At 34.9% G+C, this 26,066-nt stretch overlaps 1 protein-coding gene across 1 annotated transcript; it reads left to right on the top strand.

Moving 5' to 3' along the window:
• Positions 1–3,807: 3,807 nt before the first annotated feature.
• On the top strand, positions 3,808–23,409 carry cert (ceramide transfer protein). The gene is made up of 11 exons (XM_071588483.1): positions 3,808–4,204; positions 4,346–4,462; positions 4,542–4,653; positions 4,740–4,871; positions 5,064–5,138; positions 11,577–11,890; positions 13,407–13,568; positions 14,887–15,112; positions 17,436–17,638; positions 19,638–19,770; positions 21,860–23,409. The coding sequence occupies exons 1-11, from the start codon at positions 3,977–3,979 to the stop codon at positions 21,985–21,987; spliced, it is 1,830 nt and encodes a 609-aa protein (XP_071444584.1). The 5' UTR covers positions 3,808–3,976; the 3' UTR covers positions 21,988–23,409.
• The last annotated feature ends 2,657 nt before the right edge of the window (positions 23,410–26,066 follow it).

Below are 26,066 nucleotides of genomic sequence, written 5' to 3'. Positions count from 1 at the left end.
TGTCCTGTAGTCCTCACATGATGTAGCCTTTACCTTTTTCATAATAGGAACTAAAACTGATCTCACCAAGTCTTCCGGCCAGATTCCTTCCTAATAGATACTACGAATGAGCCCATATAGCCTCTTCCTCCCAAATTTTCCTAAACATTTTAATAGTTCAGCGGGAATGTTATCCACCCCCACGGCCTTATTTAGTTTCATCTCCCTTAATGCCCTTCCTATCTGATCGTTGAGTATGTCTGGACCTAAGCTATCTTCCTCTACGTCTTGTTCCTTTTCTATGTCTAACTTTATTGGTCTAAGTTCTTTACTATACAGTTCTTCTATATATTCCTTCCATCTCTTTTGGATCTTTCCTACATCGACTATTTTCTTACCCGCCTTATCTCTAACTGCTATCGTCGACCTTCCTTTCTTACTTTCCGATAAAGATTTAACTTTCCTGTACAGTGCACCAATTTCACCCTTCCTCTGCAAACTTTCCATATCCTCGCACTGCATCTTCCACCATGCTTCTTTTGCTTTATTTGTTGCCCGCCTCAATTTATTGGTCAATTCTTTGTACTTAATTTTGCCTAACTCTGTATTTACATTCTTCCATTTTCTCCGCTCATCCATCTTTGTAATCATCTCATCCGTGATTCATGGTTTCCTAGTCCTTTTAGTGTTAACAGTTCCAATAGTGTCTTTTGTGGCTTTAGACAACCCTTTCTTGATACTTTCCCATTTTTCTTCGATAGTTCTTATCTTTCGGCAATCAGAAGCCCTGATGACAATGACTGAGTTGGGAATCGAAACGTCGGCAGCTATGGAGACATTTACCGGGTGGAAGACCCAAGAAGAATTCACCCTAGTGCTTAGCTCTTTACCATCCTCCATGATTTCCTCTACCGCCTGTTTGTACTCCTGCCTTTTCAAACCATTTAATGCTTCTACATTCCATTTTCTAACTCGCCGACCCTGCCTTATCTTTTTGAAACGACACTACATTTCATAACAACTAAATTGAACCCGGGAAGCTGTGCAAATTTATCACAGTTCCTAAACCTGTGTCTAACCAGGATATAATCTAGCTGATACCTTTTTGAGTCACCTGGCATTTTCCATGTATACCTCCGTTTTTGTCGTGTCTAAACCAAGTGTTGGTGATGACTAACCCCTGTCTTCTGCAGAACTCAACTGCTTTCTCCCCGCGGTCATTCCTCACGCCTAAACCGTAGTCCCCCACATCATCACCATCTCTTCCTTCACCTACCGTCGCATTCCAATCCCCCATCACTATCAAATGTTTCCCTGCAGGAACACACGTGATTATGTCCTCTAACTGATTGTACATCCTATCTACCTCTTCTTCCTTATGGTTGCTCGGTGGCATGTATAACTGAATAATAACCAAGTTCGTCGGTTCTGCTTTTATCTCTACTAGTAATAATCTATCCGTTACTTGCTCTATGTTGACTACGCTTCTTCCTACCTCTTCATTTAATACCATAGCAACCCCTCTTTGGCTCTCATCCCTGCCGCTGCATGTTATTCTATACTGATCACTCCTGTAATCCCCGCTATCCTTCCATCTCACCTCGCATAGACCTAAAATATCTATATTTCCCCTTTCCATCTCTTGCTTAACATTCTCCAATTTCCCTGTCCTCATCATTGTCCTAACATTCCACGTTCCTATTCTAACTAATTTGGTCTTCTTCTCCTGCGTCTTATGTCCTGCTCCTGCTGGTTTTCCCCTGCAAGGGTTTCGTGGGATGACCACCGTGGAAGCCTTGCCTCCCCCACTGCCGGGCAGCACAAATGGCCGATTGGGCCGAGACCCATAGTTGCCAGGACTCAAAATCTCAATATTGTCCATCATATTTATCTTGGGAATGATAATTGAGGTGGTTTCCCGTTGCCTTCCTCAATGGTGTTTTTAACGTGACACCATCACTTACTGGCCGACCCACTGCGGTCAGACGCCATTGCAGCCGCCTCTCTGAGGAACAGACGCTGCGTGGACTACCTTTCGTCCAGCTCCTAACCTTCGACCTATCTGGCATGGGTGACCCTACCAGGAGCAATTATTATTACTCCCGCCAGCACAGCTCTAGGGATCATCGGAATGCACGAGCCCTTCCACCACGTCAAGGTTGTAATCTGGGGAGGGACATAGTATACACATGTTATATTGCATTGTGTATTATGATGACGATTCTTGGATGTTGCAATGTTTGCTATTGTGAGACTTAGAAAATGTGTGATATAGTCTGAATTGTGAACAACTGAATTTTGGGTTACATCAAGTAAAGATATTTTTACTACAGACGATGAAATAGTAGGACTTTTTATTTATTTCCAATAATTATAATCCAATAAAAAACTCAAAAGGCTCTTTATTAAGCCTTGTTCATTGATAGGTTTTAATATTTAAATTACAAGGGATGTTCCGTTAACAGTATACGCAATGGTTTTTTTCTATTCTGCAAAATTCAATTTATGCTGGATTTTAGCTTATTGTGCTAAATATTAGTGTTCAATAAATTTTGAGTGATCATAGGTATTTATTGTCATAATTTAATGTGCAAAATTATTATTTTACATAATATTTTAGCTTAAAGCACAGTGTACATGTGGTAAAAGTTTCATTGGTTTGGCTGCTGTGTTGTAAGTTGAAACATGCTCTGTTTGCCAATAGAAAGAATAGATGCAGCAAGTGCTGCATTGGAATGCTGCTGTTGTCTGGAAAAATTGTTAACTGAGCCCTATGTAATGCAATAGGAGACTTTTGGAGAGTCCAAAGGCTAGAAGATTGTTTAAATAGAGGAGAAAATCATGTTCAAAGGAAGGCAGGCTTGCAGTACCAGTACTGCTCTAATGTAAATTGAATACTGATGCGTGATTGTTTGGGAGGATTGTTGAGTAATATTCTGAGCACTAGCAGATATATTGAAAATTTCATTGGGTACCATCCACACATTGTAAATAAATATAAAAATATTGAATATGAGACATTTTAGGACATGGTAGGTTTAGAGACTGCTCGCATTTCATTTCTGGGTACTTTGAATGTGACACCTCATGGGAAAGTTCCAGTGCACATTGAAGAATATCGTTCCATTGAGAAGATTCTGTTCATTCCTTGTTTCTGATGGCAGGAATTCACGCAACAAATATACCAAATACGGTTTTAAGTTATCTCAAGCCAAATATTCTTAATTTTCTTATTAGTACATATATCGCATTCAGATGAGACAAGATTCTATATTATATTTACGAAGAATAGCCAATGAATAGGTGCAATTGGAATTTTTAGGACATTCTACCCTAGAGAATCGTTTAACTTAGGCGTTTCGCGTTCCACTGAAATGATGAGGAACTAAGCTTAAATACCGTTTCCCATCGAATGCTGGGCCCTATTGCTGCCAGCAATAGGGCCATGGGACCAGGCTAACGCAATTAAGAGTAAGAAAAATTTCTGACAGGTTCGATTTATTTTCCCCACAATATAGTAAAATATGTACATTTTTGAATGTTTATGGCTAGTACATGTCTGATAGTTTTGAATTTATCTCTTAATACCTTGCCACCTTTCAGATGGATGTATCAGTGACAATGGAAACTGAAACGTGATAAAAAAGGCGTTCGATATATCTTCCGTATATCAAGTCATGGAGTGCAATCTGCAGACATTATTTACAATCCATGATAACAGTCGAGGGTACAACAGAATTCTACTATTTCTTTTTCTACGACTTCCGGCCATTACATCACATGACATTTCGGGTTGGGCTATTTCGTTTCTCATATGTTTATTTCTGTAAACTGAGATGGTAAACGTGATCAAAGTAAAAATGGCTGCTAATGTTTTTGTATAAGTGTCAAGTTGAACTCTTACTGTAACCTTTGATAGTGATTAGGAATCCATATAATTAGTAGCTGGCACTTATTGATATGCGTTCAATTACTTCCATCTATATCTGAGAGCAAGATGTCAGACGATCATAGTGTGACATGCAGTGACGAAGAAGATGATAGTGACAACGGTTATCAAGCTCCTGAAAAAAGGGGTGTTTTAAGCAAGTGGACGAACTATATCCATGGTTGGCAGAGTCGTTATATAGTTATGAAAGATGGCACTCTTTCATATTATAAATCGGAACAGGATACCGGTTTTGGCTGTCGCGGGGCTATAAGCTTGTTCAAAGCGACAATTAAGGTTCGTTTTTATCAAAGCATAGTTTTTCATGGAAGATGAATAGAAAATTGCCTTTACATAAATGGCATAAATTGTTTTTGTATAGCTGTGCTACTGTTACCCATACTTTTGTATTTACAATGATTTTATTTCCCGCCGTAGCCCCATGAATTCGACGAATGCAGATTTGATGTGTCAGTTAATGACTGTGTATGGTATCTGCGGGCCGAAAGTCCAGAAGAAAAACAACAATGGGTGGATGTACTTGAAACATATAAAGTATGTGCAATCGTTATACAATCATGTCCGATTTTTTCTATGGCTCTATTGAATCAATTTTTAACTCTTGTTACTTTAGGCGGAATCTGGTTATGGTAGTGAAAACAGTCTAAAGCGCCATGGAAGTGCCATATCACTCACTTCTAACACCCTGTCAACTGCCTCATCGTCAAGCTTTAAACGAGGAAGGGGTAATTTTTCTTTTTATCTTTTCGTTTTCTAGTTTTCGCACTTTTTATAAAGCACGAATTAAGATAAATCCTTCGTGTTACTTTAGGTCTAAAGGAAAAGCTGGCGGAAATGGAAACATTTCGAGGTATCCTTTGCCAACAGATTGAGTCTCTCCAGAGTTATTTCGATGCTTGTGCTGAAGCTTCTTCGTCAAAATGTGCCTCGAAACAGAAAACTGGTGAGTAAATTCAAGTCTTTAAGCTTGTGATTTTTCTCTTTAAGTTTGGAATGAATTGGAAACATTGAGTATGAGGCAATTGAACGTGAATATTATGGTTCGAAGTAATAAATTCTACTAGCATCATATTTACAGTATTACCATTACCAGCAGTGTTGACCAGTGAAGTCGATGTTTTTTGTTTTTTTTCAGATAAGGAGAATATTCAATTAAATGGAGAATGCTCCACCAAGTATGGACGCTTGGCAAGTGAGGATTCGGCATCAGGTACCTGCATATTAAATAATTTAGTTTTTTATAATCTGATAAATTAAGTTTTCCAGAGCTAACTCACCATGCATCCATTTGAAATCGTTTCACTTAAAGTCAAAATTCTTGATCTTTTCACATTTATAAATTTTTCTATTTTATGAAGATTCAAGGCACAAAACACTCCCCTCAAAGTCATCCTAAATTAACAGCTTATTTTACAAGAATCTAGGGAGCAATCTGTTTTTTTGCTAATTTAGCTCAAAGGAATGGTGAAATCCTTTGATTCCCTTTTATGTGTAAATTTATTCATCCATTGTAATGTTTAAGACATTGTATTGAAGCCAGAGAACATTAATTGAATTTTTAATAATACCTATTACAATTTTGTTTTAATTTTTTAATCATTCATGATTACTGTCATTATGGGGATTTGTAAATATTTATGCATTAATGTTAAGTATTTAGTCAAGAATGGAAAATGAAAATATGATTATTTTTACAGCTGTATGAGGAGAAGTTAATGCTTGGTGACTTCATGTTTAGAACTGCTGATTTATATCTAGGGTAACTAGATCCAAGTTGATAACAACAATGTAGTTGGTATGAAAAATGAACGAGAAGTCATTATTCTCATGAAATTAAATTGCTATAATAGTAAAGTAATAACAAATTTCTGGCTATTTTCCTTTAAAAATCATGGAATAAGACTTGTTTATGCTGATAACTCATTGAACTCTAGTGCGGGCCCAATAGTAATTGTTCCTAGTAGGATCGCCCATACCAAATTGGTCAAAGGTTAGGTTTTAGACGAAAGTTAATTCTCACAATGTTTATTCCAAAATGAGATGGCCACAAAGGCATCTGTTCTCAGTGAGGTGGCTAGTTAAAATGATATTGCCATATTAAAGACAAAATTGAGAAAGGCAATGGGAAACTACCTCAATTATTTCTCCTATGAAATTTTGATGGAAGATAATGTGAAAATGTGAAAAATACAGGACCCAATGCACTGAGGCAAGTGTTTTACTTAGCTGCTAGAAAGGGGAGGTCATTATCGAAGGAAAATTTTGCTCCACTTAGCTGACAGGAGTGGAGAAGATAACTCATTAGAGGGATGCAACTATTGTAATAGGGGTATGCATTGGTAGGATGATATAAGGGACAGAAGTTAGAAAACATCAAGAGGGCAATAGAGTAAGAAGTGTGTATATGCAAGAGGTGAGATGGCTGGGCATTCCAAATTCAGTCTGGAGTGATAGTTGCAAATTTATGTATGGGGGGAGGGTAAGTAGGAACGAGAACATGAAGCCATTGTACGGAATAGAATACTAGCAAGAAGGGCAGTGAATATGGAGTGAGTGAGTGATAAAATTTTATTGGTCGAAATATGAGCAGATTTAACAATTCAAGTGGTGACCCATGTGTACTTGTCAACAAATAGTCACCAAGAAGAAGAATTAGCATTTGTATGATTAATTAGAAGAATTAATTGGGAACATCCCAGGAAGGAATCAGCTAACAGCTATGGAGGATTAGGAATGGTAGTTGGTGAAGGTTGGAAAGTATGGTTTGAGAATTTAGAATGAACGTGAAGGGTGTGCAATAGAGTTTTTTGATAGAAAGAATTTGGTAATAATAACTGGTTTAAGCATAATCAAAGGCATGAACAGTCATAGAAAATACCAGGAGGAACTGCAAGTCCTCAGAACATACCATCCGTAGGCAAGAATTTTAAGAGTAGCTTGTTTGACTTATTTATATTTTTTGGCATTATATGCAGATTTGAAGCGTAATTATCATTAAATGGGAGAATGGTTGTGGAATGTTGAACCATTAGTGGGAGTAAAAAGGAAAGAAAATCGGAGAAGCTTAATTAAATAATTGATACTTGGTAAGACGAACAACAATTCCACAGAATCGTATTTATTGAAGTACAACCATTATTTCGATGCTAAGCATCATTGACAGGTGATAATACATGCTATTCAGTCCTTATACTGGGCATATTTGAAAATTAAGGGCCATTTGGTCGAAAAAATATACTAATTAGGAAAAGTTTTTAATGATATTTTGTTTCTTACAAACCTTCATTTTTCTGTATAATGGCCTTTCACTTCTAAGTACTTATTGTAAAGCTGCACTAGCTTCTGTAATCCCTTAGCACAGGTAAGATCAGATGGCACAGGTAAGGGTAGCAAGAGAGAATCAGGGTGTGCAGTGATGAACAGGGTAAGGGTTTTCCATTATGCCCATTGTTTTTTAAGTGTATTTGTTGAGGAAAAGTTTAGGGTAGAACGGAAATAGTTTGAGTGGGGAATAAAAGTGGGTAGTGAAATGATTAATTTGTATAGGTTTGCTGATGATCTTGGGATCAAGTTCTCACTCAAGATTCAAAGGATTGCTTATGGTTGAGCACTTTATGGGATGTAATCATGAAGTATGGTATGAAGAATAGCCACAAAAAAACCAGAGTTTTAAGATCTCATATTATGATAATGTGATCCTGAAGAAAAGGATGGCTAAGTTAAACATTAAAGTAGAAGGAATTAAACTTAAGCAGGCAAAGTGATGCACATATTTGAGTTGTATTTTTGAAGAACATAGACATAGTAGTTGAGGCGTTAAGAGGATTTGTGTTGGCCGAAAAAGCATTTGCCAGGAGAAGGGAATTAATGAGAGGCAAGCAGGGAAGACAAAGGAACTAATGAGAATTTTTAATTCCATTCCAGCAGGCAGTGAGTAAGAGGAGCTGAAGAGGGAAATAATATAAGCTTACAAGAAAAAGTTAACTGGAAACATAATAGTGGTTGGGGCCATCCAAAATTTATTTTCTGCTCTCACGTTTTATGGATTCTGATCATCCAGCCAGTTTAAATTTCGTATCTTCATTCATTATTTCTCTCTTCTGTAGAAATGACATCACCTGTTATTTGGCATAAATATTTGGTTGTCCTAAGGGACAGAGGAGGATGTTTTTTGAAATTCGTTTTCCACATGTAACAGTGCTATCATAAATATTAAGATAAGGGGAAGGAATGAGGGAACACTAGATTATTGTTTTTCGATAATGAGAGGAATCTTTTATTGTGCAAAATTGTTTTTTGCCCTCTATTTCTTGTTTTTTGGACCTAGAAAAGTCTATTTCAAATCTGAAAAAATAGAATCTACCACAGCTGAACACTACCTGCTATCATCATTCAATAATTATGTTAAATAAAAATATTTCATGCAATGATTAGGGATTCGATGACGAAGTTCTTGGGTAAAGATATAAATACAAGAATAGTAAAGACTGAGATATGGGAAGTAATAATCATGGCTGTCTTCATTGAGGTAATTGTGCTATATATACGAGGGTAGTCTAAAAATTATTTGACCTATCGAATAAACGAGACATTTTTTCATATATATTTTTATTTTTCAATATAGTCTTCTTTTAAGTCTGTACACTTTTTCCAGTGATGCTCTTAACTTCAACCCTTTCAAATAGTAGTTGACCTCAATCTCACCTCACACGTCACAATAAATGTTTACTTATGCGATAACCTCCTTTTCCGCTGATGATCTCCGTTCTCCAAGCAAAACTTTAAGTTGGGAAATGGGAAAAAGTCGCTGGGGGCAGATCTGGTGGAAGCAGTAGGTGGTCAATCCGGTGGAAGTGAAATTTGTGAATTTTAGCCATGGCGACCACCGAAGTGTGGGTAGGTGCGTTGTCCAGAGGGAAAAGCACTTTCTTCCTCAAATGCGGTAATTTTTTGCAATTGTTGCCTTCAGCTTGTCAAGTAATGATGTGTAATACTCTCCTGTTATTGTTTTACCTTTTTGAAGATAATCAGTGAACACAATTCTGTGACTATCCCAAAAACCAGTCACCAACACCTTCCCAGCTGATGGAACCGTCTTTGACTTTTTGAAGCTGGTTCTTCGTTTTCTGTTTTGGCTGTTCTTTCATCTCCGGAGAGTAGTGATGAATCCAAGTTTTATCTACAGTTATAATAATTTTATAATTATCTACAGTTTATCTACAGTAATAACACATTTTTGAGCGCACAAACAGATTTCCATTTACTGTCACTGAAAGGTAAGCATGGATTTTTCCACACTATTTGGATGCGTTGCAAGGTTTTCTCTGTTTAAAAACTATTTAAATACAAATTACATGAGTAATTAAGTGGTTTGTGTTAAGTGCATGCATGAAGATTTTAGATTCTGTAAAATCCTTAGCTCTGTGGTAACGTAAACAGGGCCACACACTGCCAAGGTTTTCCGTTCCACAAGTTTGAATTCAACTTGGGGTCATTAAGGCATATATACCCAGGCAATTTACCATTGCCAATGACACTGAATGTTAATATTAATTTCCTGAAGGTGACTTTCTTCTTTTTTTTTCAAGAATTTTATCAGTATTTTATTGCATGAAAATATTTTCAAATGCAATAATTTTCAGTTGTTTAATCTTAATTTAAAAATTTATATTTATTTGTAGACTCCAGGATTTAAAAAAATGTAGCCTTCTGGAATTTTAAAAATAATGATTTCATTGAAATTCATTTTGAAAGAAATTTTTATTCTGCTGATGTTGCTCTCCTAAAGAAAACAGTGAAAGGCATAACTTAATTACTTTGATTGTGAAAAAAGGAATGAGGGGATTAGATTGGCGCAGTTGCTAGTGTATTGGCTTCCCACCTTAAGGCTTGAGTTTGAATCTTAGCAGTTGGAGAATTTTTCAGCGATGTCACAGTCTCAACTTTGAAATGAAGAGAGCACATTAGGAGGAGTATGCCATGCATTGCATGGGGTTATAGATTGTGGATGCCTTGGTATCCTTTTTTTAGAGTTGGCTGTTCAATGCTGACCCTGGGCTTCTCTTAACTCTTCCCCTTACTCCTTGAAAGTCCTAGCTGTAACATATTACCCATTTATCCCACATTGCACAAATCACCTCGGCTGTCTGTCACTTCCCATAATACATACTGCGAAAAGATTATGATGCCTATTTTGCAGCTCTCTTCAATTTTCAGAGTTTTGTTCACTCTTGTGACCATAGTAGCCACAGGTAAACTATTAAAAACTTTAAAAAGAATACATTTGATTTGTTTTTATAGTATTTTACTATGTTTATGAGGCATGGGATGGTGGCTAATGCAGCTGGTTTATCTTCAGTCTTCTCATCTGTCCTTTTCAGAAACAGCTGTAGGTCCTTTGTCGATTCTCTTTTTTTATTTGTGACCCTATTTAGAACCACATTTCAATAGGCATTGTTTAAAAAACAAGATATTTAGATTTGTTTTTCTTTTCACGTTTCATATTCATGTAAAAAAATGAAACAATAACATCTTAATGCAGATATATACTCATCTTCTATTTGATGGTTTCTAAAATCCCCTTCCTCATACACGTATGGCAATTTGTGGCATTATGTTTTAGTGTAAGTTGTTATCAATGCACATGCCCGGGCTAGAACCGACAAAAATTGCTCTTTGCCAGTCAGGTCATGAAACCTTTTCGAAAAAGCTAGGGTTAAAGGTTCAGATGGATATATGCATATTGGATGTGGTTAATGATTGGTGAAAAACGATTATTTAGGGAGTAAGTAGTCAGAAAAGGACAAAATGTGTACCTTATATGTAGTGATATTGTACTTTGATGAGTAATTTGGAAGGGGGACATAGTTCTGCTGTGATGGGAGGAATCGAAGACCTAGGAAGTCAAGGGGATGAGGTATATCATCGTCATGTGTTTTCTAGTAATAATATAAATATGGGGGAATTGATTGGGGATACTTGGTGGTAGTAAATGGCAGGAATGTGATAGAGATTTTCTACTGACCACCAAGTTTACTGTATCTTGATGTATTTATTACACTCCACTTTTCTGTCCTAAGTGAATGGCTTGTGTATTATTCTTCTTTGTTATAAAAATAGAAGACCTGGGTGAATACATGTTTTAAGAATGGTGAATATATTAATTTTTGCATTTTCTGTGAATAAATCATTTTTGAGGGAAATGTAGAACCCAGTAAAAATTAAAGGTAATGAAAAATAATGAAATTGAATAAAATTTTTCGTTGAACTGGAGTAGAAGGAATTACTGGGCATTGAAATAGCCAAATATAACTAAAAATGCATGAATTTCACAGTGTTAAAATCATTCACCTTGAACGAGATTTTAACCTATATCATTTGCAGTCTGAGGAGAGAGATGCAGATCTCAAAGGATTGGGGTTCAAATCTCGGTTGATATAAATGATTTTTACATTGTGAAATTCCTGCTATTTGTGCACATCTACAAATGACTGAGTTTAGTAATTGTCATGACATCTCCCTCATTTTTCTATGTAACTTGATCCTTAAGCCCGTTTATGGCTTAAGTTTATGACTTTTTCAGAATAGTTTAATGGTATGTTTCAACGTATTTACATAAATCTTATGCTAACTGAACATTTACTAATAGGAGAATCAGCTAAAGCACCCTCAAGTGATTCATCTCGTAATCAGCTTGCTACACGTTCATTAGACTTCAAAGGAATAGCTCTGACGTTCCATGCCACCACAGCTGGAGTTTTAACCACACTCTCTCACTGTCTGGAAATAATGGAGAAGAGGGAGGAAGGTTGGAGGAGGAGACTGGAGAGAGAGGTGGAAAGGAGGAAGAAAGCTGAAGAACTGTATCGACTGACACGGCAACACACAGCACAGGTTATTCAACAGAGGCAACAGGAATCTCATGCCAGGAGGTCCCTTGCCCATGGAGGTCCTGATTTTGAGGTAAATGATAAGTTATGTTCAAATTTGCATGTACAGGTGACACACTACATGCAATTGAGTCCACACTCTTGTGGAAAGCATTTGATAATCAACAATTAGATGCTGAATGCTCTTTCCAAATTCTTATTTCCCCACAGCATAAAAGAGGAAACACAGAAAAAAAATTTTGACCACACTTTTGTTTGCCAAAAAATGTATGCATTGCTCATTGCCTTCCAGTGGTCACAATAAATTTAAATAGAAAAATAGGTGATCTATGAGTGACTATATTTCTTTAAAATGTCATGAAAAAAATACCTGAATCTCTTCTTAAGTTTAGGGGAATTCTGTTCATAATTTGAGCCTAATTGCAAGATCTGTCCCTTAAGTAGTAGGACTGAGTGGATTAAAAAATATTATTGCCAGATTTGATGTATTCACTCAAAAGTCTTCAAAGTAGCACCCTTGTGCATCCACACGCCGCTGTCCGTGGGTTTTCTATGCCTTGTACGCATTCTGGAAGGTGGTGCCCGGAATGCTGCTAAGCTCCCTTGTCATAGCCTGTTGTAACATTTCCACCGAGCTGTGGTGATGTCCTTTCAGCATGGATTTGAGGCAGGGGAAGAGGAAGAAGTCTGGAAGGGCACAGTCTAAAAAATTTGGATCCTCTCTCCCATGGTCTAGAAGCTCTCCACCAATCTGCATGCGAGTTTCCTTTTGTTCGTCCAAGAGCACTCACAGCACCAACTTTGCACACAACTTTCTCATATTTTTTTTTTAGTCACAAGTCGATGCGCATCACTGTAGGGATGCCAAATTCATCAGAAACCTCGCAAACACTCAATCTGTAATTTCTGTCCGACAAAGCCTTCACCCTTGCAAGATTTTTGTCACTTTTTGAGGTCAAAGGGCATCCGGAAGGTATGGCGTCTTTAGCATCTACTCCACCCATGGAACAACTTGTGCTAGTCAAAAATCTGCAAAAAAGGCATTATCACCTTAATCTGCCTTGAGCATGTCATGAGACTCTCTTCTGGTTTTGCCCAGTTTCTCGCAAAATTTGATGGCGTAGCGATGTTCCAATAACCAGTTCATGACTGAGGTCATGTGATTGAGGTTTCTCAAACAATCGACCCACACTCCACAAGGGCTGGGAGCCTGCCACAGGCCTCCAGTCTTTCCTGAGACACCCCTCCCTCGAACCTGTACAGAGAAACTGCTGCCTGTCCATCAGCCTATCCAGGGAAAAATGTCTTACTACTTTTGGAACAGGCCTTGTATATCCATGTAAATAGAATTTGAATGTGTGGTGCATAAAAGTCATACTACCTCATATTTGTGATGTGGAAATGTTTAAGGATTGTCCTGATTAACTGAATTTCAATCGTACATTGATGAGCAATTGGCCAAGGTCCTATGGTTGCCTTAAATCTCTACATTTCTGAGGTAGATGTCATTGTTGATGTCCTCTGCATTGTGTGATTGAAAAGTTTGTATGTTTAGCAGTGTATTCAAATGGATTTCAAAAATATTTCAGGAAGGTCCTCATAGTGCCCTCAATGATGAAGAATTCTATGATGCTGTGGAAAGTGCACTGGATAAAATTGAAGAGGAAGCCGAGTTCAGAGAGAGGCTGAAAGTGAAGCATCAGAATACAAACTCTTTTTCACGTGCAAGCTCTCATAAATTATGGCCAGAGGTAAGAAGTCTGAGTGCTCATTAGCCCTTTACTCATTCATCGCTGTGGGTGTTCCTTTTTGTGGATCTTTTTTATGGATATCATAATGCTAAAATTCCCATGTTCACTTGATTATAAGATTTTTTTTTCCTATCAACTTTTTTGAAACACTTATATGAGTAGGTTATTCAAAATTTCAGCAATTTACACAAGATTTATTTAGATTCATTTTATTCCTTTTGTTTAAAATTTAGAAGTGTATATTAGATTATTTAATGCTTGTCAACAACCTTAAAATGAATCAGTACTGATAAATAAAATGAATAGACTTAGGAGGTTATGCCAATTTCATATATATGTCTCATTATTAAGGGTTTTCTTGTTCATGAAGACTTAAATCTATGCATTGTACTCACCTGTATAATGTGGATTCACAGTAAAGTATTATTACGAGAGCAAAAAAAAACTTTACACTTCCACTATAAAGATTTAATATTTCATGACCATGGTTTCGATGCTATGCATCATCACCTGATGATCTTTATCTTGATCTGAAATCTTTATTGTGGAAGTGTGAAGTTTCTTTTTTACCCTCATAATGAAGGAATTCCACAAAGTTAAACCTGAAACTGTTATGTTTAATGTATTATTAATTGAGATGAGGAGTTAGGGAATCCATCAGAAGGGAGATCTATCGTGAACAACTCAGTTTTAATGTATTGCATGGTCAACTGAGGGATAAAAAAAGTATCATTACTCAAAATATACACACTTGTAATTGGCCATACATATGGTGTATTACCCACTACATATCTCTTAATTCATGTCCTTGATGTCCTTAAATGGTGAAGTATGCATTTTAAACAGTGGGTTAAGTGTTTTGTTTACTAATGCAGGGTATTATGTAGTTGGAAGTAGCACGCTGAAATATATAAGCATCCACTTTTTAATATCCTTAAAAGATATCATAATAGCAAGAGGGTTACTAATTGTGTTGTTTTCTGTGCAAACCTTATTTAATTTAATAATTACACATACTATAAAATAACCATCCATTTTAAGAAGTCTCACTCTTGTGCCTGAAAAATTGGTGGTCATAATTGTTTTATCTATTTCTAAAATGCAACTAATATGGCTGAAGCTTTCTACCTTTTTTTAATGAATGCACAATTAATTTAGCCCAACGATAAGCTGTTACTTAGCTGAAAGAAAAAAAATGCTTACATGATGATAAATTTAGCATATCTAAAATATTTTTATAAAATATATTATTTATAATATAATTTCTATTGATATTTTTCACGGTGTTGATTGAGTTTTGTTTTTTTTTCTCCTTTAGATCAATCTTGTATCTACAGAACAGTTGCACTATGCTCGGCTGGAAGTTGGTGAAGGAGTTTGGGAATTATTTGCAGAAGATGGGGAAATGCGAATGTACCGAAGAGAAGAGGAGGTCAATGGAATGGTGATTGACCCATTAAAAGCAGTTCACACTGTTAAAGGCGTGACTGGACATGAGATGTGCCATTACTTTTTTTGTCCAGATGTTCGTCATGAATGGGAGAGTAAGTATGGTTGGAAGTATTTGAGTATATCTAATGTAGTAATGAGTAATTTTATTGAGACTAAATCTTATTATTAACAGTTACTTAAATAATCCTTAACCTCTGATTGCTTAACATAATGCCAACAATAAATGTTTGTGATAAACAAAAGAATCAGGCTTCATTTGGGGATTGGTTGAATTTGAATCCCTTTTTGCATTGAATCTAGGATCTCAACTCAGAATTCTATTTCTCAACAAATTTCAAATTCCTAGTTTTTATTATTTGTATGTTGTAATTGATACTATCCATTTATAATATCAATTTTTAATCTCATAGTAGTTGTATTCTTTTCATCCTTAACTCTATAAGTAATAAGTTAATTGTCTCTTTCCTTATAAGCTTGAAGTAAGGAATTGAGTTTATTATTTATCAAATATTTAAGTTTTTCCTGTTTCACTTTAGTTCATGAAGCACATTGTGCATATTGTTTATTTTCACCAATCAACTCTTCAATCATGAAGCCTAAAATTAAGTATGTATTCATAGAAAAGTATGTAGTATTTATGTTTGTGACTCTGGTTATGTTTTAGACCATTCTCTTTGCCATCTTTCCCTGAATCTGTGCTGTCTTTCCCTGAATCGTTGTCGGGTTCAATAATGAATTGGGAAAGTATTTTTTGCAAATGAATTGCATATTAAGGGGGAGCAATGAATAAATAAATAAATAAGTTCTGCATAAATTTCCTCTGAATTTCATTCTGAATTATGTATTTATTGGCTAATTGACATTTTAACAAATGCATAAAAATTCTGGTGGATTTAGAGGGGTAAGAGGTTTTGAAAGTGAATAATCGATAAAGAGGTCTTAGAATACAAGTCAAAATAATGTTGAAGGATCCTAGCCATATTTATTGGTGGGTTTCCTTCAGATTCTGCCCCTGTTACATTGCCATGAAGTAGGATGTGTGTGGTTAATTTAAAAGAAATATGTTTTACTATAATTTGCTTTATCTACTATTTTAAATAAAGCTATATTAAAATTTGTGCCTTCACATAACTAAAGAATTCATATTTATGTGCAGCAAAATAGTAAAACAATGACAACTTTTTGCCAAGAAGAAATCCTTGAGCAGTGCCTGCCAGCTATTTATGGTTTGACATAGTGGTACCTGTCCACAGTAGAACCACTTGGCTGTACCATGTGTTACAGCTTAATTGGCATTCTCCATTGCATTTACTTGAGGCTAAATCCCTCATCTCTCCCCTAAATTCTCTTCCCCTCCTTATACCTTCTCCTCTTCAAAATAGTGCCTTTTTTCCCCTTCCTAATGGGATTAATGAGAAGATGGAGGAAACATTACCTGAGGCAGCCATTGCGACCAAGGAATTGATGGGCAATATTTTGAAGCACTTACACAAGTATAAAAATAGCTTCAGAATGTTTTCACAATATGCCAATTATGGAGAAACCAGTCCCACCTCATGAAAAAATGTAGTGCTTGAATATATACTTAGCTGGTAGTTGTTAAAAAAAATTAAGTTGGAGAAAATCAACATTGACAGAATTTCCAAGAAACATTTTACCTTAATATGTAATATTATATCATGCCCTGCGAGGGCATGAAAAATAAAGAGAGAGAGTAATGAAGTTTATGAAAGTAGATATGTGCATTAAGCTCATGTAAGTTACTGCCACATGTTTTAACCAAGTATATGTAAAATTCAGTACATCATATATTTAATTTTCAATTAATTGCCCCGGATTGACTTTAAAAGTCGATTTTAAAATTTATTAGGGAAAGCTATTTTCACTCTTGCAAGAACTTGGAATTTAAATGGAAAAATTTGTCCATTACATAAGGATATGATGTAGTGATTGCAATACTGTTTCCATAGAAGTGTAACAGTGGTCACACCATGGAGTCATGTGAAATCACAAGATGTGTGACTTACCTGTTTCTATTAGATGGTTCACTCTTGGAATAGCTCAATTTCTATCTGTGGACGGACCAATCTCAGCTCACTCCATTTTACTGCCGTGGATTCAGATGAGAAATTCAAAGGATGTAGGTAATGCCATGGCAGTAAATTTAATGGGAACTTTCACGGTTTTGCTCTGAAATTCTCACAAGATATACTAGTGTTAAAAACTTGATAGGAGCATAATTAAAAAAATTATTCTGGTTTGTAGGCATTTGGAGGGTAATTACTTGCCATATTTGCCATTAAAATTGGAGCAATAGGATGACAAGTGTATAGATTGAAAACCAAAATAAGTATATTTACTACATTCTGTCAAATTAATTGTATAAAAAAATAATTTGTCTTTTTTATTTATCAGCTACCCTGGAGCAAATGACAGTTTTGGAAACGATCTCAGAGGACACCCTAGTGTTTCTCCAAGTCTTCAAAAGAGTGTGGCCAGCATCCCAAAGAGATGCTCTCTTTTGGTCTCACATGAGAAAGGTGCCTGATGTTAATGATGCTGATGGTCATGACATTTGGATTGTTTGCAACCACTCAACTGAGCACCCAGATTTTCCAGTAAGATTGAGTAAAATAGGTTTTATCGCTATGCATGAAATAGTAATTTGCTTGATGTATATTATTTCAATAAAATAGGTAGCTATCTATTAAATAGTAATTAGCAGATTTGCTTTCATAAGATATTTTCAAAGTAGCTTGAACTGGAGTATTTTCTTTCAAAATATTCCAGTTCAAACTACTATAAAGTGTAATTAATGGTTTATGGAGGCAATTTCCCTTTGTAATGCTACTTACGTGCCCATGACGAGAAATGATATCAGCAAGTATAATTAGCAAATAATATTTATAATAGTTAAATTTTCTGATGCCACTTGTACCAAAATAGTCAAAAAAAATGTTGTGTTTCTTAATAAAAGAATGCAGCATCAAATTATTTGCTTTGGCCAGCTTTAATGAAAGTAATTTAGAATTTTTTTCCTAATGCAAAGGGTATAAAGCAAAGGGCATGTATGAAAAATTGAGTAAATTATGGCATGGGAAGCATAGTAAAATTTGAATTAGCACTTAAACCAAGATTTAGCATTAGATTGTTTGGCTTCAAACCAAATGCCCATCAGTAGCAAGTTAATCAGAAATATTAAAAACATTTATTTCAATTGATGTAATGGGAGAAAAAAATTAACATTTGAAAGCTTTTTTGGTAGAACTTCTGCGCTTTTGTTTTTTTATATTCAATACATAACCCTGTGGTGCATGTTGAAAGGGGGGTAATCAAGTTGTCCATGGGTTTATGATAGATCCTTTATCCTCTCAAAACTCACTCATTATATATTTGGTTTTCTGTGCAGTCCGTATATGACTTTCCCCCAGCTTCAGACTCAGGAAATTTATTAGCCGAGTAGAGATGTGGATCAGGGGCACACATTGAAAATAACAAATGCCATTACTAGAATGATATGGAAGAAATATTATAAAATAGGCGTTTCATTTTCAAAGGTATATGAGCTATCATATTTATAAATATTAAACAATGCCAGTTCATATGACTATGAATCTAATACAACCATTTTTTCTGTCAAGCTCCTCTTCACTTATATGAGTAATTTCCATAGAAGTGTTAGTAAGTCATTTCCAGTAAGAGCCAATTCTTTTTTTTTTTATCAGACCTGTCTATGCAAGGTGAGAGAATAATTTTGATTGACCCATGCTCATTTATGTGGAAGACTTTTACTGTGGAAGATTTTCAAATAAAAATCAGGGGTGAGAACACAGCTACACTTGGTATCATATCACCCATAGAGACAATATGTATTCGTCATAAGTCCAAGAAGGAGGAAACTGCCCAAGGGCAAGCCTTACGTGAATCCAGTGCTATTGGTTACCTGTGAATCAAATCAAATCTCTTTACTTCACCCTCTCTTTCCTCAAATTGAATCTCCAATCTTCCAAAACTGTGAATCTCTGGATGCATCCATTAGGATGAACAAGAAAGGAGATTCATTGATTTCAAAATACTATAGTATCTGAGGCTATACCTTTGTATTTCTCCAAATTATGGTGAATGAGCAATGTATACATTTAAAAGAGACGGTTTTGAAAGTGGAGACCAAAATCTTAATTTTCATAAACTGTAAACTTAGCGTGGAGTTTGCTAGCTAGTTGCTAATATTGACAAAATAATTTGCTTAAAACAATGGCATTTCATAATGAAAGTATGAATACTGGGAGTGCTGTGGTGTATGATCTCAAAGCTTGAAATAACTGTGATAATGTTTTTATTCAGTGTGACAGCCTACTTTCCCTAATCTAATGCATTTAAGATGTGTGAAGATGGTCCGATCGCTATCATTTTTGCATTGTCCTCAATCTAGTGCCTGTGGATATTTATTGCCTATTATTTTTTTTTTTGCATATTTAATGTTATTTGGAATGGATTACATGTAGCATGTGTCTCCTTTATGCAATTATGCTGAACTTTTTGAAATAGTTTGTAATTACAGCATCTTTTACAGCCCTCTCATCACAATTAATTCTGAAATGTCTTGTCAATTTACAGGCTAATTCAGGAAAATGTGTCAGAGTTTTCCTTACTGTGTGTTTAGTGTGCCAAACATTCATTGACCCACCTAAAGATGGTGCTGAGATAACTAGAGATAATATCACATGCAAAATCACATATTGCTCTGTTGGTAAGTAACTGTTCTCTGTATCTTAAATTGTAGGTTTTACTTAGCATTTGCCTCAAAGGCTGTGCTAATTTGCCTTCAGTAGCATTAGCACAAAGCACAAGAGAAAAATAATTTGTTGTCTCAGGCGTAACTTTATGGAATTTGCATAACATATTGAAATGTAATGAAATAATTGACTTTGTAATTCGACACACTTTATTTAAAAAACACGACCCAGGTTTTGACATTGAACATCATCATCACCTGATGATGACGTTCAACGTCGAAACCTGGGTCGTGTTTTTTAAATAAAGTGTGTGGAATTACAAAGTCAATTATTTCATTACATTTCAACACAAGAGAAAATATCAAACATGAATTTAAGCAACAACGAAGTAGTAAATTCTGCTTATAATGGACATGAATCAAGGTGTAAAACTTTTGAATGTAACAATGGTTAATACAGCAAATATGCTAGTGCTGAAAATCTTTGAGGCATCTGCAGTAGCCGTAACTTCCATTTCTTATTGAATATTCCTATAAAGGTATTCTCTGGATTCTTTCATAATTCTCACCTTCTATGTAATTGTGTACCTCCAGTGTCATAGAAATATAAAGGCTTGTATAAATCCTTGGATAATAAATAATAATAAATATCCTTGGAAGTTGGAGAACTTTGAGGCTCTAGTATTACCATGACTGTTATTAATACCTATCTGTATTTTCAAGAAAGGAAGGCGATGTAGGAGTCAATTTTGTGGCAGTGGAGTAGTGTGACTTAGAGAGCAAACGATCCAACCTCTGACCAAAGTCCCCCATTTCAACTTTAAGAATCCATAGTCTTGATAAAATTCGTTACCTATTCTTATACAGGGAATTTGAGCTATTGCCAAATAATAGCATATGGTGAAATAAATCAGCTAACATGATTGATTTGTAAAAAGAAAAAAAGAACAAACTTGAATATGTTTTTACTTCTTGTAAAACAACTCAATGCTCAATTCCTTTTCTACAAAATTATCAATGATGCCATCCTCAAATATCATTACTACGGGACTGCACATGCTGCCATCATTAAATTTTTGGCTCTCAGTGATGCCAGTGAAGTTAGCCTTTCTTGGTCCTTGTTAAGAAAAAAATATTTTCTCCTTAATTGATCAGAGAATAAACAATGCTAAAGAGACAGGAATAGGCTGAGTTAATAGTGTGTATGTGTATTGGAGTGAAAATCCTATGTGGATTCGGGTGATATAAATATTCATTACTAAAAAAGAAAGAAAGACTCGTACTTTTCCACAGATTTTAAAATCTGTGGAAGTCTTTCTTTCTTTTTTAGTAATGGCTATTAAATACTTCCACGAAGTGAAGCCTGAAACAATAGAAGATATAAATATTGGTTAAATTCACTCTCTACTTTTTTCATGCCAGGGATCAGGGTAGGCAACCAAAGTTTCTTGTCATAGAATATTGATTTGTTAACCTTGTGGAAAGTTTTATGAGTTGATTAACTGTCACACTTAATTTACTGCCAGTGGTGCATCAAAAATGACTCAATGACTTAAGTTTCCCTCCTAAACAGAATCATCTTGGTAAACCAAATTCCAAGTAATCAGTGGTTAGTTAACCAAGGTAATCTTATGTGGGAGAAACCAAGTCAAGTCATGGAGTTACAGTAGTGTTACTGATACCAAAAAATATTCTCAGTTGGGTAAGTGAATACCCTATCCAAAGTGAGAGCATCAGTTGGGTTATTCGTGTACTGACTGTGAACTGACCTGTCTTACTTCTAACAATGAAGCAAGCTAATTTACTGCTGATAGGAGCATACTTTATGTAGTTGACAATGGTACTATATTTGACTCTTAATTTGGTGTGGTATTCATTTTTTATTTGCATTTTATGAGATATACACTTATTTGCATTGCTAATAAATATTTAATGAAGCCATTCTCAGGCTATATGCTAATTTAAACTTGTGCCAATTTGCCTCATTAGCTGCATTTATGCATGCAGTGCCTGTTTTGTTGAAATAAATGCCTTTCTTTTAGTCTCACCATCTTATATTTTGTAATTTTATGCAGTAAGTTTATGTTCGAATGGTCATTTTCAGTAAACCCTGGTGGATGGGCACCTGCATCAGTCTTGCGGGCAGTTTATAAAAGGGAGTATCCCAAGTTCCTGAAGAAGTTCACTCAATATGTGATTGATCAATGCAAAGATAAGCCAATACTATTTTGAAAGCAAAACAATCTGGAAGTTGATAACTAAAATTGTCTCTGCATGAAGTCAGGATTTATTGAAATGCATTTTATTATTAAACTGTTACTCCATATATATTACCTTATTGCTTTAATGTTTTGGTCAAAATATTTGTTCATTATTCAGATTAATAAATGGGTATTTATACAATGATTCTTTATTGTTGCCTTGTGCCCAGGGCTGCACAAATTGTTCTTTTTGGGATGTAATCTATAAATCAAAGTACAATGCAGTTCTGTCGGAGCATATCATATACGATCTTGTTCAAAATATCTTCGCTTACATTTGTTCCTTACTATAAGGCAAATTTAAAGATTTAAAAAATATTTTGTTAAATTTTATTTTTTTAGCTGGGTAGTTGGTAATTTTAATGATTGTGATAAGTGCATTTTGTTCTTTATTGTATATTTTGTTTAAAATTGTCACATAAATTGTGAAACTTCAGTCAATGTTGTACTACATGCTTTGTGCTTGAGGACTTAAAGCATAATTAGATTATTTTTAATCACTATTTTCTGATATAGTGTGCATAATTAGGCATTAATAGTATAATTTGATTGAATGATACTTCAAATAAAAAAATGAGCATTGTACTCTGACTTATAAATGTCTTGTTAGGGGTTTGTGTAAGCTTATAATGATGCCGTAGCTTACCTATCCAGCCACAAATTTTAAGCTATCTTTATGGATTCAATGGAAATACTAATTATTTTGTGTATAAACATTTAACTTTATCATATCGTGATTATTTAATGGACCACAAAATAAAAATACTTAAATCTGTATTCTTAAATCGAGAAAAGGCAAATGAAAAGATGTAAAATTTTATCTATGATGATGTGAAAGTCTCAGGTTGTCACTTCATACTACATTTTTATTACTTCATCAGTGGAATCTTGAAGAATTAATTACTGTGCTGGCAGGAGAGGATATGAAGAGAGATGTTAATGGAATGCCATTTTGATTGTATATGGTAACATTATAATCAAGTACTAATGTGCAGTGTTTTTGTATTTTTCACTTTGAGATACTGTAAAATCAAACTGTGACCTAATCTCAATTGTTTTGACCAGAAAAAAATATTAGCTTCAGATTTTAATCATATCCATTTTTTATGATGGGAGCAAAAGAAAATTCTATTGTTACTACGTGGAAATTTTTTATTTATATATGCCATTGACCTTTCTTATTTTGTACCATGACTTTCTCAAGCATATTTCTATGAAGGTAAAATTCTAATTTTGTTCCATTGAATGTCTACAAATCTTGATTATAGAATCCTTGGGAGCTTTTGTGACTGATTGCATTGGCTTATTGTTGAAGTTCTTTTTCTAAATGTGTGCATTGTGATTGTCATTTTATAATTACAGTGAATCATGCAAAATATATTTCTCATTTAACTGTTCTAAATTGTTTTTTACCCCTGTATATTTTGTCCTTGGACACATGGTACCTTACTATGATAATAAAAATGGTGATTGGGTCATAATTTCATTGGGAAAATATGGAGAAGTCGAGAATTTTCACAAAAAGTTGGGGTTTTGGGTAATTGGGAAAGCGGCAGACTTATGGAAAAGGTGGAATTTGATGTGCACATCAGGGATATTTGGAATCAGTGGTGAGAACAATGACCCCCTAGTTATGAGATCAGATTATTTGCCTGAGATCATCATACAAGTACATGGCAAAAATAAACTACCATATTTCCCGGCCCATTGGATGCACAGTGATTTTTCAGGCTAGAATTTACGAAAAATACTGGGATCAGGCAGAAAAAATCAAAATATTTTGATATCAACACACAATATGAAGAAAGTTGAATTATTACATTAAAATATTAGCTGCAACAGGTATGTCAATGTTTATTCATCATAGAATCCCAGAAATTTGTCCTTTTATGGGGCAAAATGCTTTTCAGCTGCCTTCTCAGTGTGTTCTGAAGCACAATTCATGAATCAAAGTTGAAATGCAATACTGTATGACAATTTTCTCACTTAAGATCCCATGAGTTTATTACCATTTTTACTTTTTTAGGCGTAGTTTGTTACTTTGACATCAAATTTTGTATTAAAGCAACCATTTTCTATGCCTTGCACAACACACTATTTTAGGTTGAATGCTCGTAGAATCTTGAGTTTATCAGGAAAGAGACAGTGTATGTATTAGCGGAGGGGTGGCATCCTCATTACCCTGACCTGAGTTTCGCAGTGGCATCACATGTGAGACGAAACTAAATGCGCAACTTAGGACACATTTATGATTTGGGAATTTTTTTAGGCAATACTTTCAACAAAATATTAAAATTCTGTGCTTGTTACCGATTCAAAAGCCATATTAACAAATTTGTAATCAAGGCAACCATTTTCTCTGCCTGTGGTGGGAAAAAATACTTGAAAGTCATTATTTTTCTGGCAGATCAGTTAGTACTTCTAGGTCGAAGTTATATCCATTTATAGGTCTAAGTTATATCCAGGTATAGGTCTAAGTTATAGCCATGTTATATCCTGGTCAATAAGACACAAGACTGATTTTAGAACACATACTGGAGTAGAAAAAGTGTATCTTGAGCGGAAATATGTTATATTAGGACCAGATCCTCTTATACCTGTAGCTGGTGAAGCAAGGATAAAAATAATACTTAATGAAAATCAGATTCCAAACTATTGCGAGAAAAATAATAAAAAAGAATGGCACATTTGATGGCAACATGAGGTTTAAGTCAGAAATGGGAATCATCAAAATAAGTGGCCAAAGTGGTGGAGAAAATGTAAGTTGAAATTAAGTGTGAAGAACACTTTCTCATGACCCTAAATTGTTACTTGAATTATTCTTCCTACTTACTTAACACCTCCTCCTTTATTCTTGACCAAAGTTACTGTATTAATTTCAATGTATATATTGTCAATGGCAATGCATCCAAGCAACACCTCTAAGCCCAAGAGTAAGACCTGGGACCAATTCACCTTTGTTCTGAGTTGAATTAAATGTATTCTACAACAAACATAGAAACATAAATAGAGTGAAAATCTTCCTAAATCATTTCTTATAGACTAGAATTACCATTTACCAGATTTATTGTAAATAAAAGGCTCTTCTTGGGTTCAATTGAAACAGGGCTTTAACATTTTAAAATAGCTTTAAGGAAGAGCACTTGGTCTGATTAATTTTCAGTGTAATCTAACTTATAAGAATAAGTTATGCTGCTGTAGCCAGAAACTGTAATTTCTTTGAGCTAAAATCCATTTATGGCTCAAGTATTTATTGATTATGAAAGAAACCATCCACCATGTCAAATTGCAGTTACAGGTGTACTATGGAGTCGAGGAGACATGAATGAATACTTAACCCTCTATCACATATTTTTCCACCTGCATGAATCACTTGGTAAAATTTTAAATTCCAAATTTAATTGAGAAATGTAATGTTACTGTCATTCTTTTCATCATTTGTATCAGAGAGATTATGGAGTTATTTGATTTTAAAATTACATAATAATGTTCACAAAAGAACTTCATGTCAATTTTAACCTGGGGTCAAAAGTTTCGATGGCCAAAAAAGTGAACGAATTTGAACATTTTAATTCAAAAATTGCCAAAAATTTGGTGGTAACCTATGTATATGGTTAGTATCATTGTTTTAGTGTATTTAGGAACAATGAAAGGGAAACTATGATGTGCTCTGGCAGAAACATAAATCTTCAAAATTACTTCCAGACTAGGCTAAAATCTGCACACTTCTGAAACTAAAGAATAAGCCTCAAGCAATTCTGCTGATTTACAAGTAAAACTTTATTCATCAGAAGGAATGGTGTATTTGTGTGGAGTTCTATCTATATGATTGAATTATGCTACTAGTTTTGAGATAGTATCGTTATTTCTGTTATCAAATTTGAAATTCTTCTAGCCCAATCACATCACTGTAATGCCATTTTATGCATAAAGATTTAAAATAAACTCTAAACTATCCATGAGTTGAAGCTAAATCTCATATGTGCTTCGTTTATTGCCCAGAGTTAATAATGAATACTGAGGGCATATTTCCGTTAGGTATGCACAGAA

The sequence above is a fragment of the Hetaerina americana genome, unplaced genomic scaffold (genome assembly GCF_022747635.1).
Source record: "Hetaerina americana unplaced genomic scaffold, ioHetAmer1.1.p SCAF_1, whole genome shotgun sequence".
Taxonomy (NCBI): Eukaryota; Metazoa; Arthropoda; class Insecta; order Odonata; family Calopterygidae; genus Hetaerina; species Hetaerina americana.
The sequence above is the reverse complement of the archived record's forward strand: the minus strand, read 5'-3'. Positions and strand labels throughout refer to the sequence as shown.

Excerpts from the sequence above, each read along its gene's own strand:
- cert (XM_071588483.1), top strand. The coding sequence starts at position 3,977 with ATGTCAGACGATCATAGTGTGACATGCAGTGACGAAGAAGATGATAGT. Across the intron at positions 5,139-11,576 it reads AAGTGAGGATTCGGCATCAG|GAGAATCAGCTAAAGCACCC; the intron begins GTACCTGCATAT and ends ATTTACTAATAG. Across the intron at positions 17,639-19,637 it reads CTGAGCACCCAGATTTTCCA|GCTAATTCAGGAAAATGTGT; the intron begins GTAAGATTGAGT and ends GTCAATTTACAG.